The 16,205-nt window shown below is 53.3% G+C and overlaps 1 protein-coding gene across 1 annotated transcript; it reads right to left on the bottom strand.

The window, feature by feature from the left end:
- Positions 1-6,356: 6,356 nt before the first annotated feature.
- Positions 6,357-15,536, bottom strand: Shh (sonic hedgehog). The gene is made up of 3 exons (XM_005367458.2): positions 14,898-15,536; positions 9,853-10,114; positions 6,357-7,137 (listed from the first exon to the last, which is right to left on the bottom strand). Exons 1-3 carry the CDS (start codon positions 15,195-15,197, stop codon positions 6,374-6,376), a joined length of 1,326 nt encoding a protein of 441 aa, XP_005367515.1. The 5' UTR covers positions 15,198-15,536; the 3' UTR covers positions 6,357-6,373.
- Between the last annotated feature and the right edge of the window lie 669 nt (positions 15,537-16,205).

The raw sequence follows: 16,205 nt of genomic DNA on the forward strand, positions 1-16,205 counted from the left end.
GTGGCTTCCACGTCTAGATTGCGCCTTTCCTCCTTGCTTGTCTTCATGGCTAGCATGACCTTGGACCTTTCCATATTCCTTCCTCAGGGGCCCAGTCAACTGTGGGCAACACTGTTCTTGGGAACATAGTTTTGGGCTGCATGTAGAAGCCAGAAAAGCATGAGCCAATGAGAAAGCCAACAACAGCATTCTCTGTGGGTTTTGCTTCAAGTTTCTGCTCCGACTTCCCTCGATGATGTGCTGTAAGCTGTGAGTTAAAATAAACCCGTTTCTCCCAAGTTGCTTTTGGTCAGAACATTTTATTTTATTTATTTTTTTTATTTTTTTATTTTTTGGTTTTTCGAGACAGGGTTTCTCTGTGGCTTTGGAGCCTGTCCTGGCACTAGCTCTGTAGACCAGGCTGGTACATTTTAATCACAGCTTTCGAATAGAAACTGAAACAGTGCGGGTCCCTTCAAGACTTTCGAGTCCCGTGCAGAAGTGGTACCTTACTCTCCCCTACCTGGCCTGAAGTCATTGGCAGCCCAGCTTATCTCAGCCAACGCTGAACCCATATGGCTGGACAGACAAGGACCCGCATGTCCACTGTCACAGAGAAGGGTCAGTACAGTGCTCCTAATTTGGCTTTTTTTTTTTTTTTTTTTTTTACATTTTTTACTTATGTGTAACTAAGTATATATCTGCTCAGTGCCTGGCCATAAGACTTTCTCCAAACTTGGCCAGCAGAGGGCGCGCGGCCTCCACGCAGAAAAGTACTGTCTTAGTTTTGGGTCTCCTTTCCCTCCTAGCTATAGGCAAGGCTGGACAGCAGGGAATTCACAGCACCTAGAAAATGAAGAGCACACCCTCACCCATGCTTTATGCTCCTGGGACAAATGAGAGTCAGAAAAGGAAGACGATCTAGATATATGTGAGCAAAAGACCCAGAGCCAATTCTTCTACAACGAGCATCTTCTACACTTATGTCTGAAGGAGAGTGGCTGGAGCACCCAGAAAGTCAGCTTTGTGAACTTACAAGGAGAAACGGAACCACCTGCAATCCCCTCCAAGGCTGCCTTTGGACAGCCTGTCTCCGCAGGCGTTGGTGGTACTAATAGGGCTACTTGCAGCTGACCGTGCAGTTTGACCTGGCAGACTTGGAGATTCCTAGAAGGCAGATGAAGAACAGATAGAGCAAGATACCTGATATTGACCTTGGTCTCCACATGCACACACACACCCATACACAGTGAACACAAAAATAAACATATAGATACACATTTGCCACATACACAAAATAAATAGATTAGTCAATTCACTAAAAGCAAAAATTGGCTTTGGGAGCTGGGGAAGGGGCCTGGACTTCAGGGGCCGGCTACTGTCAGAAGTAGGAGTATCTTTTACTTGAATTCACAGGGCTGCATGCAATGCCTTCCTTCCAGAGAACAAAAAGGACCTCAAAGGGTTTTTGGTCCAGAGCAGTGGACAGTCATTTGTGTGTGTGTGTGTGTGTGTGTGTGTGTGTGTGTGTATGGGAAACAGTACACCAGATATCGTCCTGTTTCTTCTCCATCCATGTCTTTTAGGAACCTCTGAGTCTATTTGTTCTAGTGATGTGAACAGGTCAGATGGTTGCTGTCAATCTCCTGGGTCCCATTCCCTTGCCCCATTGCCTCATCTGCCATCTTAGTCAGAGATGGGTGGCCGCAGGAGTTGTCAGCTGGAGCCCCATGGACTTGGTAGGCAGACATCAACATGGGTCTGGGCCCTGACGCTCCTCTCAAGGATGTGGGTTAGCCTTTTAGGCCACGGGGACCTAAAAGCCAGTCCTTGAACTACTGGGCTAGCTGGAAGCAATTCTGGCTGGAATGGGGCTGAGTCAGGGGAAAGAGTGTCATTTCTCTGGAGAAGCCACACACAGGTCCTCACCTTGCACACAAGACTCCATTAGGAAATCAGTTTTGGGTGGGACAGGTTTTTTTCTGTAATTTATGTTGTGTTATTGTTTCTCCCTCTATGGACTCCTAGGCCTGCTAAGGTCAATCCAGCTTCCCATTTGTAGGCATGGCTGCCCTGCTGAACACCAGAGTGGACAATGACCGTGAACTCCACGCCGAAGACACGCCTCCTTCCAATAGGCCCAGCACTTTTAATGTGGTAAAATGTGTGTTGGTGATACATTTTCTTAACTTGGGAATCAAGCTCTAGGAAAAACAGGTATTTCCTTCCTAATACCAGGCTCCTGTTTTGGGGTGATTTGGGAAGTTTCTTTTGGGGAGTGGTGCCTCTGGGCCTGGGCTGTTCTCTCTGACCAAGCCCATCTTTGGTTGGCATTCAGTTTTGCTGTTTCACCACCAGGTGGGGTGGCTGCTCACTGGCCTGCACCCACACCCTCTGAGGTCCTCTCTTGCTCTCAGGGAGGAAGGTATCATGTATCCTGTGAATTCTAGTGAAAGATACCCCTACTTCTGATGACAGCAGGCCTCTGCAGCCTGGTCCCTAGCCCCCAAGCCAAATTTTTAAAAAATATTTTTATTTTAGTTTATTTTATGTGCATTAGTGTGAAGGTGTGGGATTCCCTGGAACTGGAGTTACAGACAGCTGTGAGCCACCATGTGGGTGCTGGGAATTGAACTCAGGTTCTCTGGAAGGGCAACCACTGCTCTTAATGACTGAGCCATCTCTCCAGTCCCATTTTTTTTTTTTTCAGTTAAAGCTGAAGCTCACCCTTTGGCCATGTTAGCTGGCCGGCAAACCCCTGGATTCTCCTGTCTTCATTGCACCAGGGCTGCAATCACAGGAAAGAGTTGTGCCTCTTATGTGGGCAAAGCTGGGATCATACTTGGTTCCTCAAGTTTGTCCCATAAGCACTTCACTGACCAAACCACAGTCTCAGCCCTGGTGTGGAACCCACAAAGAGAACTAGGAACAGCCTTGTCCGGAGCAGTACGTACCCAGGGCTCCACTGGCCTCATGATCTCTGCTATACCCAGAAGCTCTGTCACACAGGCAGGGAGGAGGCCCTGGGCAGTGTGCTGTGCGCATGCCTGGTGTATCCCAGTGAAACTGTACTGATGGGCTGAGTTTCATGTAGTTTTCAGGCGCCATGAAATATCATCCTTTAGAGTCTCTGTTTCAGGCATTTCAAGGTGCTAAAAACAATTTAAGCTCATGAATTATGCAGAAGTAGGCCTTGGACTAGATCTGTCTCAGAGCCACAGCTTGCTGCCTCTGTCTCTGAATGTATTCCCAGCAGAGTGCTTGAACCAAGCCAAGACCTGAGAAGCAGCTTGTGATTTGTTCCTACGGACTCATGTGCCGGCCACATCCCTGGACAACCACAGGGAAGGGTGGGTCTTAGGAAGCCCAGAAGGCTGAGTACAGGTCAGCTTCCTTGTGTCAGCTTGAGTCCCTGGCAGGTACTTTGGGCTTTCTGGCCAAACCCTGCAGCTAACCGGCATTCTTGGCACGTGTGCCCAGCATTTCCCATTTGGGGAGGACCACTCTGTCCCCCTCTACCAGTAGCTCATTCACACGGAGAAATCCCCACAGCTTGACTCAATCCACCCATTGAGAGAGTGACACCTTCTCAATGGGATTTTTCTTTCACTTTTGCAGCCTGCTCCCGTGGAGGGACGTGAAGAATCTGACTGACAGCATGGGGCAGGAATTCCGACACATAACAACAGTGCGAGGAAGTCTCTATGATTTCTCCAATTATTCAAACCATATAGCACAAAGATGCCAGTTCTGAGAACATCCTGATGTCGTTTTTCTGTAAGAACAGATGAGCACTTGCGTGAGGGGATGGCAATGAGCGCCACAATGCATTTTGCACAAATTCTTGACACCACCAATCCTGAAGAGAGACATGGTGCACGGCCAGGGTGGGGTGGCCTGTACTTTCTTCAGGGCATCAACTTGTCACCCCTGTGTGATGTCTTTCTTTCATGCCTATAGAAAGATCTTTCAGGTTCAGGACTGAGGGAACTTGGGAGGTGAAGCAGGACTGTGCCACCTGGACCCTCCAGGCGTGGGCACTGATGGGAGTTTAATAGTCCATGGTGCCTTTGTTTGCAGAATTCCTCTTAGGTCATGGCAACTTGTTGGGCTGGGTGGATGTCCAGCTCCTGCCTCTGACTGATTGCTACTTGGGTAGTTTGGTCAGGTTGCTCGGCAGAGTCAGGGTGGTTGGTGTGCACAGTCATTCTGGTTTGCCTTTGATGGACTAATCAGAAAGGACAAAAGAAGAGCAACAGCCAAGTCCAAGAGGCACTGTGAACACCAGCCTTGAAACTGTTTACCACCTATGAGACCAAAGAAAAATCTTCTGTGGAGCGAAACCAAGGCCTGCTGCTGCCCAGGGGGTTGGTTGGTCTTGTGAATGCATACAGAGGACAAACCCCTGGCCCCAGGCTACCACAGTGGGCACAGTCTCCTGGGCAAACCTCTGAGGCTCTCATCAAGAAGCTCCTCAGGGCTGTAGGCACCCATGAAGGCCTCTCCTCAGGAAATCAGGCCTGCCAGGCGCTTAGAAGCTTCACTGAGTACAGTTTCTTAAACCAGGGCCAGCTCCTGCGCTGGTTCCATCTGCCCAGAGACCTCTTCATCTGGTCAAAGCTTTTTCAGATAGTCCTCTCCAAGTCACACAGTAGGACTATTTTGGTAAACTAAAGAACCAGGAGTGATCCTAGGCCTGGACCCTGCCCTGGTTAAGGGCAGAGTCCTCTTGAACACAAGGCTGGGCTTCAGTAAACGGGAAGGGAGCCTCCAATCAGACCTAGCTAACACTGAGCTCTGAGAATAAGCTACAGGCTTTGCCATTGTTACAGATAGACATGGACCTGCCATACTAAAGAGGCCCGAGGTCCCTGGCAACATCCACCCTCTAGCAGGTAGCTTACCAGGCCCAGATGGGCCATGCTAGGAGGGCTGAAAGAGCTAAGCTTCTGTGGGACCCTGCCTGGAAAGGACACAGCATCTTAAGCCTGTTCCCTACATGTAGATGGGAGACCACAAGGCCAGAGAAAGGCTCCCGGTTACCATGCAAAGGAGTATGTGGATGCTGGGCATCTCCTCTCTGCCTACAAAGAAGGCTTTGCTGGTGAAGTGATGGGGTTGGGGTAAGACTGTCCCCCAAACACCACCAGCTCTGGGGAGTGTGGACAGAGCTTTGCATAGCAAGTACAGGACTGAGGTCTCTCCATGGCAGGGAGCAGACAGTGGATTTGTTCTGTTGACTTTGGTTTCCTAAGCCAGAGGGTTTGAATTCATAGTAGAAGTATTACAATTCCACAGAATACTGGGGCTCCAGATTTCCCAGAAAATGAAGCCAAAAAAGAAAACAAAAAGGGCGGCAACAGGAATTCTCAGGAAATATCTACTAACCACTGGGTGCGTGGCACACTTTATTTCTATAAAACTATTACAAAATATTCAAAAATACATTTTAGTAAATTTACAGCAGTTATTTCTCAGTTTATTAATGCAAAAACATCCTTTTTTCTCTGTACAAACTACAGGCTCCATCCTCATGGGCTGACCGCTATGTGCACTTTTAAAAAATATTATTTTCTAATAAATTCTTTGAAGTTAAAAATAACAGAGTTCTTCCAGTTTGTCAAAAAAAAAGTGTGTATGTGTGCGTTAACAGTCTTGGTTTCCAAGAACGTGACCAAAGTGGCGGATACAAAGCAAATACAAACCATGAAGGCAGTACAGAAGACAGCTGTTACATTGGAAAATAGTTAAATTAAAATAATATATTTTCATATTTTACACTATTTCAAAAAATGAAATGTCATTCAGTTAAGTATTGATCTCTCAAAAATCTAATTTACAATTCTGTGTATAAAAATATAATTTGTGGACCCTCATGGAGCATGTTTTACTTTAAGCTAGCCGCAAAGCAGGAGCCTAGCAGACGAAGGATGCGGAGTTTTGCCTTCTGATGCACAGGGCGAGGGAGTGTAGAAAAATAGACTCTCAGCAGGTTGCTTGGCCTCACAAAATAATCTTCCCCCCCTGTGAGAACACACGATAATAAATTATCCAAGACACAAACTAGTTAAGGCTCTTGAAGGTCCGTTCATATTATTTAAAACATCTATTCATAGCAAACAAATAAATAGCCAGGAGAGGAGAAAAAAATAACCCAAATAAGACAATAACGAAAAAAATTCAAAAATATATATAAACTAAACACAACAACAGAACTTCCCGGGGTCTTTGCTTTCTTATAGTCTACTTTGGACTGTCCTACTTATTATTATTATTAATTATTATTCTTATAATTAAAAGTCTCCTTCCGTGCGCTTTCCCGCGTCGGTTGCTTATCTCGCAGTCGCTCCCCGTCCCGCCCGCCCCCACACCCCCTACCCAGTCCCCTCCGACTTCAGCTGGATTTGACCGCCATTCCCAAGGGATGCAAGGTCTCGCTGTCCAACAACCAGGTGCCAATTTGGTAGAGCAGCTGCGAGTACCAGTGGATGCCCGAGACCGGCCCTGAGCCCCTCGCCTCCTCTGCGGGTTGGGGTGCCGGGACGCTGCCCCCACCCCCGGCGTCCGTGCGGGTGGGTGCCAACGCGGCCAGGAGTGCGTGTGCCAAGCGAAAGGGCGCGAAGGCCCGGTGCGCCCAGCCATGCTCCTCGATGACGGCGTAGCACGAGGCCAGCACCCGGTTGATGAGGATGGTGCCGTGCGCCGTGAGTGGTGCGTACGCGCCCGCGGCCTCCTCATGCAGCGTCACGCTGTGCACCGCGGCTGGCAGCAGCCGGCGGTCCCCGTTGCGTTCGGCCACCACGTACACACGCTGGCCGGGGCGCACGCGGCTGGCGAAGAGCGCGCTCGGTCCCGATCCCGGTGCGGGCCCCGCGGCTCCCGAGTCGTTGTGCGGTGCCACGAAGAGCAGGTGCGCGGCGGTGAGCAGCAGGCGTTCGCGCGGCTCCCGCGTCTCGATAACGTAGAAGACCTTCTTGGCGCCTTCGTCGCGGTCCAGGAAGGTGAGGAAGTCGCTGTACAGCAGCCGGCCCTGGTCGTCAGCCGCCAACACGCGGTCTCCCGGACGCAGGTCCTTCACCAGCTTGGTGCCACCCTGCTCCAGGTGCACTGTGGCGGATCCCGGGAAGCAGCCCCCGGATTTGGCCGCCACGGAGTTCTCTGCCGGGAAGAGAGAAGAGAGACGGGGTGTTGAGTGCCAAAGGAGACAGGTACGCCCGGAGTGTTTACGTGCGTGCGTGCGTGCCTGGCGGTTCACGTTCGGGCCCCACTGGGTCGGACCAGGGGAGAGCTTGGTGGTGAGACTGGGGAGCTGGCGTGGTGGAGGGTGATTGTTGCCGATCCAGACTGGTCTAGCTCAGACCGCCCTGCGCCAGCGCCCCAGTAAGTAAATTCAGAGGCAGGCACATTCCTAAACGACCCTTCAAGATTGCACCCGCACCAAGAAAAGTTAGCTGGCATCTCCTGCAGGAGGCGGGGGACACTCCCAACCTTCCTCCTGCCTCTGGTCCCATCCCCCTCTCTTGCACCCAGCCTCGCCGCGAACCCAGAAGGATATTTACTCTCCACTTGGATTCCTCAGGAAGCCTCCTTGAGCTCGCGCGGGCGCCGGGCGCACCCTCCTCTCTCGCGCCCGAACAGTAGGGCGCGGCGCCTCCCAGTGCGCGGTGTGAGGAGGCTGCGCCCCGGGGAACCCAGGCCACCCCCGCCTCCCGCTTCACCAGTGAAGGCCTTGGCGTTGGCCAGTGGATGGCCAGGAGGTGGGGAGCGAAAAATAGCTGTAGTCGTTGTAGCAACTGGACAAACATTCCAGAGGTTTGCCCGAGGTGTGAAAGCCCAAGACTTGTGTGGATTTTCTAATTAAAATCCAATAAAGAGCCTGGTATTGTCATTGTGATTTGTGGGATAAATGGGAAAAGGGGACACTTCCATTTCTCCCCCCTCCCCATTCTCAGCTCGCTCTCCAGCTCGCTGGCAGCCCCCTCCCTATTTGCTCAGGTGCAACCTTCCTCCCCCTGTGCAGTTCACACACAGGGACTCTCCAGAAGCCCGGGCCTCACAAGGCACTATTTGCACAGCCCGGCCTCTCTTCCAAGCACTCGAGATGTATATTTGAATTTTAAATGGCCAGGCCTGCTCAGAGCGCTGGAAGCGCGGGTTCTCAAGGCCCCTTGACTACCCGCTTTACCCAGCCCTCTGTAGCTCTTGGAGGCTCACTGTCCGAGAGGACAATAATTGAGGATGGGGCGGAGCGCAGGGGGCCCGGGAGGAGGAGTGGGGAGGTCCCAGTCTTCTTTGCATTCCAATCTCCAGGATCATGCTTTTGGCAAATAGAGATTGCCAGAAAGAATCTTCCTGCTGGAATTACAGAAGGCTTTTAATCTTCTCATCGGTTTCTCCGGCATGAAGTGCGGGACTGGCGGTTGGAAGCACTCCATAGCCCCCCAGAATGCGACCCCCAGAATGCGACCCGGGGCTCTAGCGAGCTGGAATCGTCCAGTCGCACGACCCCGCTTGACACACAAGGCACAGCGTCCCAGCCCGCGTGCGCAGAATGCCAATGAGCTGCCCTTCGCGGCCGGGGTCTGCACTGCCTGCGAGACCCTTGAGGCCGGATTACCGCTGCTCATTTGGGAGGAGATCCCCTAGGGACTCCCGCCAGAGGGACTCTGCGAACCGGGGTGACTGGGAGGCCTTGTGTGTCCAGTGCAGACTTGAGGTCCAGGGGAGAGCTTACTCAGAGCCTGGGCCATTCTGCCACCTGTGTTTCTCACCCTGACTTGAGAGGAGCGGCCACACGAGGCGGCGGGGAGGGGGGGGGAGAGTGGTAGCTTGGGGGGGGGAGTCTCCAGGAGCTGACACCTTGCCACAGGCCTTACAGTCTCCGCTCCTGCACGTCCTAGCCAGCTATTGTTGCCAGAGCCACACTTTCCTTTACCTTCTCAGTGTTTCTTGACGTTTAAATAATTTCCTACTAATATATGCAGTTAAAATACACTTTAGGAAACTTGGGAAGTTGGGGTGGGGGAGGGCGACGCCAGAACTCTAGGGAAAGTCACTGTAGCAAGTTAAGCTGCCTTGCCAGAGTACACAATCCCTAGAGGCTGAGCAGGCTGCCTGCCTTCCTAGCTGTTCCTTCCTGCAACAGAGTGTGGCGTTGCAGACCCAGGGAACTACGCCTCGCACCGGCTGGGGGCAGCTGCTCCGGGCTGGAATCGCTTTCCGCCAGGGGCTTTCTGTAACCCAGCTGGGCTCCTAATAAGAACGGATGCTTCTGGGCTTGCTGCCTCCTGAAGTTGGAAGTACAGAGTTTATTACCTCCCACCAGGCCTTTCCCCGCACAGGCTTAGCAAGTGAGTTAAGTTAGTTTTGAATCCACAGGAGCCCAGCGGGGAGAAGCCAGTACCTGGGCTTATGCCCTGGACAGATCCTTCTGCCCTGGTGTGTGTGTATGGGAGAGGTTGGGAGATGGGAGGGGGAGCTGGCAGTAGGTTAAGCCCTAAATGAGTGGGAAGATCAAGGCAAGCGCTGGGTAAACCAGGAATCATCAGAAGAGTCTTAGGACCCCCTTCCACAATGTTCTAGACACCCCTGTCTCTACTACCTGAAGCAAGGGGCTTTGAAAACCACACAGCCTAGGAATCCAGGCATGTAGAGATGTTGGCCAGTGGCCTAAAAGGTTGCAGAGGTACCTGGCTGGGGTGGAGTGATGGGGTGTCATAGGAAATTTCCCCACAGCAGAAATCTGTTCATTATCAAGAGCATTCCCCTCTTTTCATGGCTTTTTATCCTCCACCCTTTCCTTCCAGACCTTCTGTTGGGTAGTGTTGGAGATGGAGGGCAGTGGAGAAAGGCCATGGGGGGGGGCTAGCTTACCCGCTTTCACAGAGCAGTGGATGTGTGCTTTGGATTCATAGTAGACCCAGTCGAAGCCAGCTTCCACAGCCAGGCGCGCCAGCATGCCATACTTGCTTCGGTCCCGGTCTGATGTGGTGATGTCCACTGCTCGGCCCTCATAGTGCAGAGACTCCTCGGAATGATGGCCATCCTCATCCCAGCCCTCAGTCACACGCAGCTTTACTCCCGGCCACTGGTTCATCACAGAGATGGCCAAGGCATTCAGCTTGTCTTTACATCTCTGTAGGGAGAAGGGGGAACCCTAAGTGACAGGCACCTTAGTTGGTGGTTTCTCTACCAACCACAGGCCCAGGACCCATGGGGTTGTATGAATGAGATGTGGGTGGGGGCATAGCAGCTGCTGGAGGGGCAGGTTCTCCAGGGAACCAGCTGAGGGCCTGTCTTCAGCCCAGAAACTTAGATGCAGCTACCTGAGGAATGAGAGCGGTTTCTTCTTGGGTGAGAGTCCAGTTGACATCTCTTTGGTGACACAGAACTACAGATGCACTTTACGATCGAAAGCCCTGCATTGCGTGTGGAGGCTGGGCCTTTCCTTTATCTGCCTGGCCTGAGGAAACCCACAGCAGCTCTGAGGGGTGAGAAGCAGCCCCAGGAGGAGCAAGCAGGTGAACGCTGATGTCCAGCATAGGCAGGGCCAGAGGACAAACATTCTTGGTTCAGGCAGCCACATTCTTTCCCACAAGGAGCTCCTCTTTGCCAGGCTTGTCTGGGGCCTGATTGTATTCGTGTTTTCTTTGACCGGGTTCTCTTCCTCCCCTCTTGTTTTCTTGGCCCTGCACAGAATGGTGTCCGGCAAGTTTGAAGAGCAAACTTAAGAAGTGGATGGGGGTGGGGTGGGAAAGGTAGGGGGATGGGGAGCCAGAAAGGCCCAAGGCTTCTGAGCCCTGTCCAAGAGGGGGTCTAGTGTGAAATTTCTGGTACTCCACCTCCTCCCTGGCAGGGCCAAGTGGAATTTAGGATAGTGGGGGCACTCTTGGCTCACATTAAGGAAAAGATGTAGTAAAAGTGAGGGGGCTGGGTCAAGCCTGTGTGGCGGAACCCTAACTCACTGCTGAGAAGTTTGTGCTGCTGATGGTGGCATGCTGACTGGGAGTCTGTGGCAGAGACAAAATGGTAAGGGCACCTTACTCAGAGATTTGGACCCCAGTGGAGGCAGGAATAATTTCAAATTGACTTCGGCAGAGGGTAGGGCTAGTAGCTCATGATCCCTCAGGCTGAGAGGATCTCAGGCAGGTTATAGAGATGGGAGAATGACCCTAGGTGACAGGCTCTAACTGTAGCCAGGACTCTTGCAAGGCTTCAGGGACAGACCAAAGGAAAAAATCATGTATATCTGGTAGCAATAAAGCCCAGGAATACCATTGTAGAGTTCAACACACAGCAAATAGGAGGGATGTAGTAACAACAGGTCCGCTCTGGCAGGTTTTTGGGCCTGCCAGCGGTTTTCTTTAGGAGAAAAGTCCAAAGGACAGAGTTGGAGTGAGGTCATCTTAGGGACTGAACGCGTTTTACATGAAAATCAATAAGTAAACCAGGGTCAGTTTAGAACTGAGATTCGAAGTCAGTGCGCGCAGGCGCACACCACAGTACGCGCTGCTTATCTCCTCCTTCATTCCAGCCTGCACTCCACCCCGCTCCCTTCTCTCCGGGGTGGGAAGCTAGCTCTGTGGCTCTAACAAGCTTTCCATCCCGCTGCAGGGACGAGCTAGGGTAGGCTGGAGAGGGCTCCGGAGCCGGATACCCTGAACCGCGCCACTAAGGCAGACACAGAGGACCCCAGGAAAAGAACTCCGGGCTGAGATAGGGCCTCGGCCAGGACAGGCCAAGGCCGATTGTCGCCTGAGTTGGCACCCGGTGCCCCAGAGCCCTCCCCCGCACCAGGCCCGGCGAGGTTCTGCTGGCAGATGCAGGGTACTCCCCCGCCCGCGCTGGAAGGGAATGTCGCAGGCAAAGCCGGCAAGCTTAGCCCGGTTATTAATTCATTGGGTCGTGTGCCGCTAATCAAGCCCGGCTCTGTGCAGCCACCGTGAAGCCCGGCAGGGTCACTGGGGCCCGGCTTTGTGTCTGCGGAGGCCAAGTTGTTCCTGGGCCTCCGGCCCACCTCCCGGATCTGCACACCGGCGCAGTCCATGAGCGCAGAGCAGGCAGGGACTGTCGCCTCCAAGAGTGGGCTTCCCACATTGTGAAGGAGGTGATGTCCCACTTGAAGAGACTCTACTCTCTAAATACACCTCACTCCATTCTTCCCCTAACTGGGGCGGGGACAGACCCCACTCTTGAAAGCAGAAAACCCTCTTCAAATCCACACCTGGGCTCCTTTTCCAGGCTACCCCCTAAACACGTAGGAAATCTATTCAACCAGGTTCCTCAGGTGGTCCCCCCCCCCCATTCACCCTGCAGAGCCTGCAGATCAGGCCCTTCACTGGCGGCCTCCCACCCCAGCCCCCTGGCCGCGAGCACAACAGCCTGGCACTCTCTGAGGCCTGGCCTGAGCAAGGAGAGTGTCTGTCTGCGCTTCCCTCTCCGGAGTTAATATTAACCAGGAGCTCCTGCGGTCCAGAACTGCTCTGAAAGTTCCACTGGGGACGATCCTGCCATGGTTGAGGGACTTGGGCTCAGTCACCTTAGAGAGACTGAAGAGAGGGTCACTGAATCAGGTGGTTGGTTAAAGAGGGACTGGCCGAAGGCAGGTTCCCAGGAGAATGCTTAAATCCTGAGGTCGAGGTTCTCCGACTTCATTCCTTCACTTCTAGTCTAGGCATCTCCTTCCTTTCCTCTTAACTCGGCCAACCCGGAATAAGAAGCTGGTGAAGACTGTATCAAGGGGAGCTTCCTGACTGCTACCTTTACAACCATCTTCATGGGGGGCGGTCTTTACGGGGTGGGTGAGAAGATCCTGGCCTGGCTCCCCCCCCCCATTTTTGCTGTCTCTACCCTTTCTTTTTGTGTTGGGAACCAGAGGAGCCACTGCCCAAGGGAAAAAAAAATACTTGTTTTTGTTTCCTTCGTTTGAAGGAACTTGACAGAAGGTCAGAAGTTCAAATGCTGGTGGCGCGCGCACGCGGCGGTGTCGGCAGCAGCGAGAGTGACCGGCTGTAGGGCTGCTGGGCCTTGGGTCTCCGGCCGGAAGGACCGAAGAGAAGGAAGGGACACAATTGGAGGTCGCCTTTAGGGCGCTGAGGCCCGAGGGGCAGAGAAGGCAGCAGAAGGGTTGCCGTCCGGGTCAGGCCCGCGGAGCTCCGGGCTTTGCGACTCCTCCCAGCTCAACCCCTGCCTGAGCGCCCAAGGGAATGAGCGCGCTAGGAGCCCTGCGCTCCGCGCGTGCAGAGTCAGGGACCAGTCGCCCGAGCTCAGCCCCGCGCGCGCTGAAACCCTAGCCGCTGGATCGATAACGCAGGAGTAAGTGGAGCTGAAAGGCGTCTGCCGCGGCGCACGGCTGGGCGCTCTAGCAGTTCTGCAGCACGCCGAGGCCCGGCTCGCTGGGCAGCGGAGCTTGCCTGGGACCCCCTCGCAGACCCACCAGGGCTGAGGAACCTTCCGTGTCCTCGCCAGATCTCTTTGCTTTAGCATTGTCTCCCTCCTCACGTGTTCACAAGGACCTCCTCACCCTGAGACGTACCCCCCTGGGGGGGGGGGCAGGGTAACCAGGGGCTGGCGGGAGAACTAGCTCCTGCTAGCTGCACCAGTGCCCTGCGGCCCGCGCAGAGTTAACTGTGGCTCGCGCAGCTTCCCGGCTCCCGCGCGCGCCCACACTCGCGGTCCAGATTTAAGGTGGTCGGGAGCAGATGAGGGAGATGTGTATGTGGGGTGGCCTTGTCCGCACCCTCCAAGATTCCTCTTTGCTCCATCTCTGGCCCTAAGACTAGTCTTCTAGGTTCCTCAGTCAGCAGGTACCCGGTGGCTAGCTGCGCGCAGGCAGCTCCACGCTCGCTTTCTCCAGCCCCCGCCCCCTGCTCTTGTGCCCTGCCAGCGCCGCTCCGCCAGCCGCTTGGCGCACCTAGCCCTAAAGGTAGGACTTGAATATTTTAATAGGGCAGTAAAAAGGATGCTGACCTATATTTGCAAGGAAACCCATTTCCAGCTTCAGTCATATGTGCATGGAGTTTCAGAAAGTCTCGATTTGGCTGGGAGATTGGCAGCCTAGAAATCTCAAAGGAGGTGGGATAGGAGAGAGGATCATGTTTTGCTTTGCCCTCTGATCATCCATCCTTGCCGCTACTGTTACTAATATTTCTTCGCTTCTAATTCTTATGCAAGCAGGTTGAAAATTAAAGCGATTGCAAAGCCGGCAAGTTCCAAGTCCCTCCCCTAAGGTACCGCGGGCTCTGGAGAACAGAGGAGCATCCTTAAAGAAATATCAATACATTCCCTCTGACCGGCACAATTGGGGACGCTGGAATCGCAGTCAGGCTACGTGATACAGTGAGGACAGGACGAGCACCTCTGGAGCGCCTGCCTTTTGTCAGAACTGCCCCCTGGCTTTCCCAGTTAAGAGTTCTTTGGTGGTGGCGGGGTAAAGGGTTGGGGGTGGTCTTGGGAGAGAAATACAGAAAAGGAAAGGTAGGAGCTAGGAGCTGAAATGCTCCAGGCTACGTTTGCAATGACCTGGAGGCCCCTTGAAGTATATAGGGTCATCCCCGCACCCTCCATTTTCTGTCCCCGCTTGGAAAGGGCAGACACCCCAAGAGTGAAGGTCTGTCCAAGTTACAAGCTAGAATAGAGACAGATAGAGGAGGCCATCCTGGGAGACTAACTAAGTGAGAGACATAGCAAAACCCATCTTCTGGTGCCCCCACACTACCCAAACCCTAAACTTCCTGCTGGACCCTTCACCTCCTTTCTCCTCCCGGAAGAGGAGTGCTAGGTGGGCAGGTGGGTGGGGAAGAAGAGGGCCAAGCCGCCTTTCTACCTGCCCAAAGAGCAAACAGAGCAGGGCTGATTGCTTGGTCACAGGCAAACCCCCAGGGGAAGGAGCCCTTTTCCCACCCGCAATGGGTCTCTACCTGAGTCATCAGCCGGTCTGCTCCCGTGTTTTCCTCATCCTTAAATATGATGTCGGGGTTGTAATTGGGGGTGAGTTCCTTAAATCGCTCGGAGTTTCTTGTGATCTTCCCTTCGTATCTGCCGCTGGCCCCTAGGGTCTTCTCGGCTACGTTGGGGATAAACTGCTTGTAGGCTAAAGGGGTCAGCTTTTTGGGGTGCCGCCTCTTTCCAAACCCCCTACCGGGCCCGCACGCCAGCCCGGGGCACACCAGCAGCGAGGAAGCCAGGACCACCAGAAGACATCTCGCTAGCAGCAGCATCTCGTCCGCGGAACCCGAGGACTTGCGAGCTGTCCCCGCGCGGTCTGTGCGCGAGCGGGTACGCGCGGGTGTGTGCGTGTGCGCTCCTCCTTGCGCTCGGCTCTCCCTTCCTCGCTCGGCTCGTTCGTTCCCTCTGGCGCTGCCTGGCTCTTTCTCTTCCTATATAACCTTGCCTGCCGCTGCTGCAGGGGACTTGTCTCCGATCGCCACCCAGACAGGGGCTGCGATGGCAGGCTGCCGGTCGCTGGTAACGGAACACATCGGAGTTGGGTCTCGAGACAGCAATTAAAAGACAAAAAGAGCCTGATTTTAAATGGTAGCAAGGCTGGAGAGCTTGTGAGACAGGCTGCCTTTCGCACTATATTATAGCTGGCAGGGGCGCATCTGATTGGCCAAGCCGTACAAGCTTGTCTTCTGATGTTAACCCTGAGAAAGACTACATTTCCCCCCCTCTTGCTGCTGTGGCTTTATTTTCACCTGAAGGCTTCCAGTTTAAAAAAAAAGAAAAAAGGGCTTTACTAAGGTAAAGGTGGGCGGGAGGGAGGAGACATGTTTATTGGAATAATAGCCCGCACTGCCTGCTTTGTGTGCATGGCTGCTTCCCCCTTACTTCCTCTAGAATGGTAGATGCTTTGGTTAGAGCCAATATAAGTTTGTAAAGGACAGTCCAGATGCCCCCCTCCGAGCTTCACCCATCAACATTCTCTCGGTTGTTGGGGAGCAAAGCCGCCTCACTCTTATTCACCTTATTTACACTTCCGCCCCCAGATGTGAGTGTACATGCTAGATGTCAGTGGGTTGCCAAGAAAAGCTCACCCCAAGTGTCTCCTGAATAGTTAGCATCTTAGGGTAGAGGGTAATCACAAGTGACATGACCTTAAGCATTTCTGTTTTAAGTGCCTTAGGGAACGTTAAAAATACTGTCCTCCATTGTGTTTTCAATGCCTGCATCATAGGCATACCTCTGCAGATGGATGCTGAGGTGCAGGGCACAGGCCCAGTGGGTCT

Source organism: Microtus ochrogaster, unplaced genomic scaffold (assembly GCF_000317375.1).
Source record: "Microtus ochrogaster isolate Prairie Vole_2 unplaced genomic scaffold, MicOch1.0 UNK18, whole genome shotgun sequence".
Taxonomy (NCBI): Eukaryota; Metazoa; Chordata; class Mammalia; order Rodentia; family Cricetidae; genus Microtus; species Microtus ochrogaster.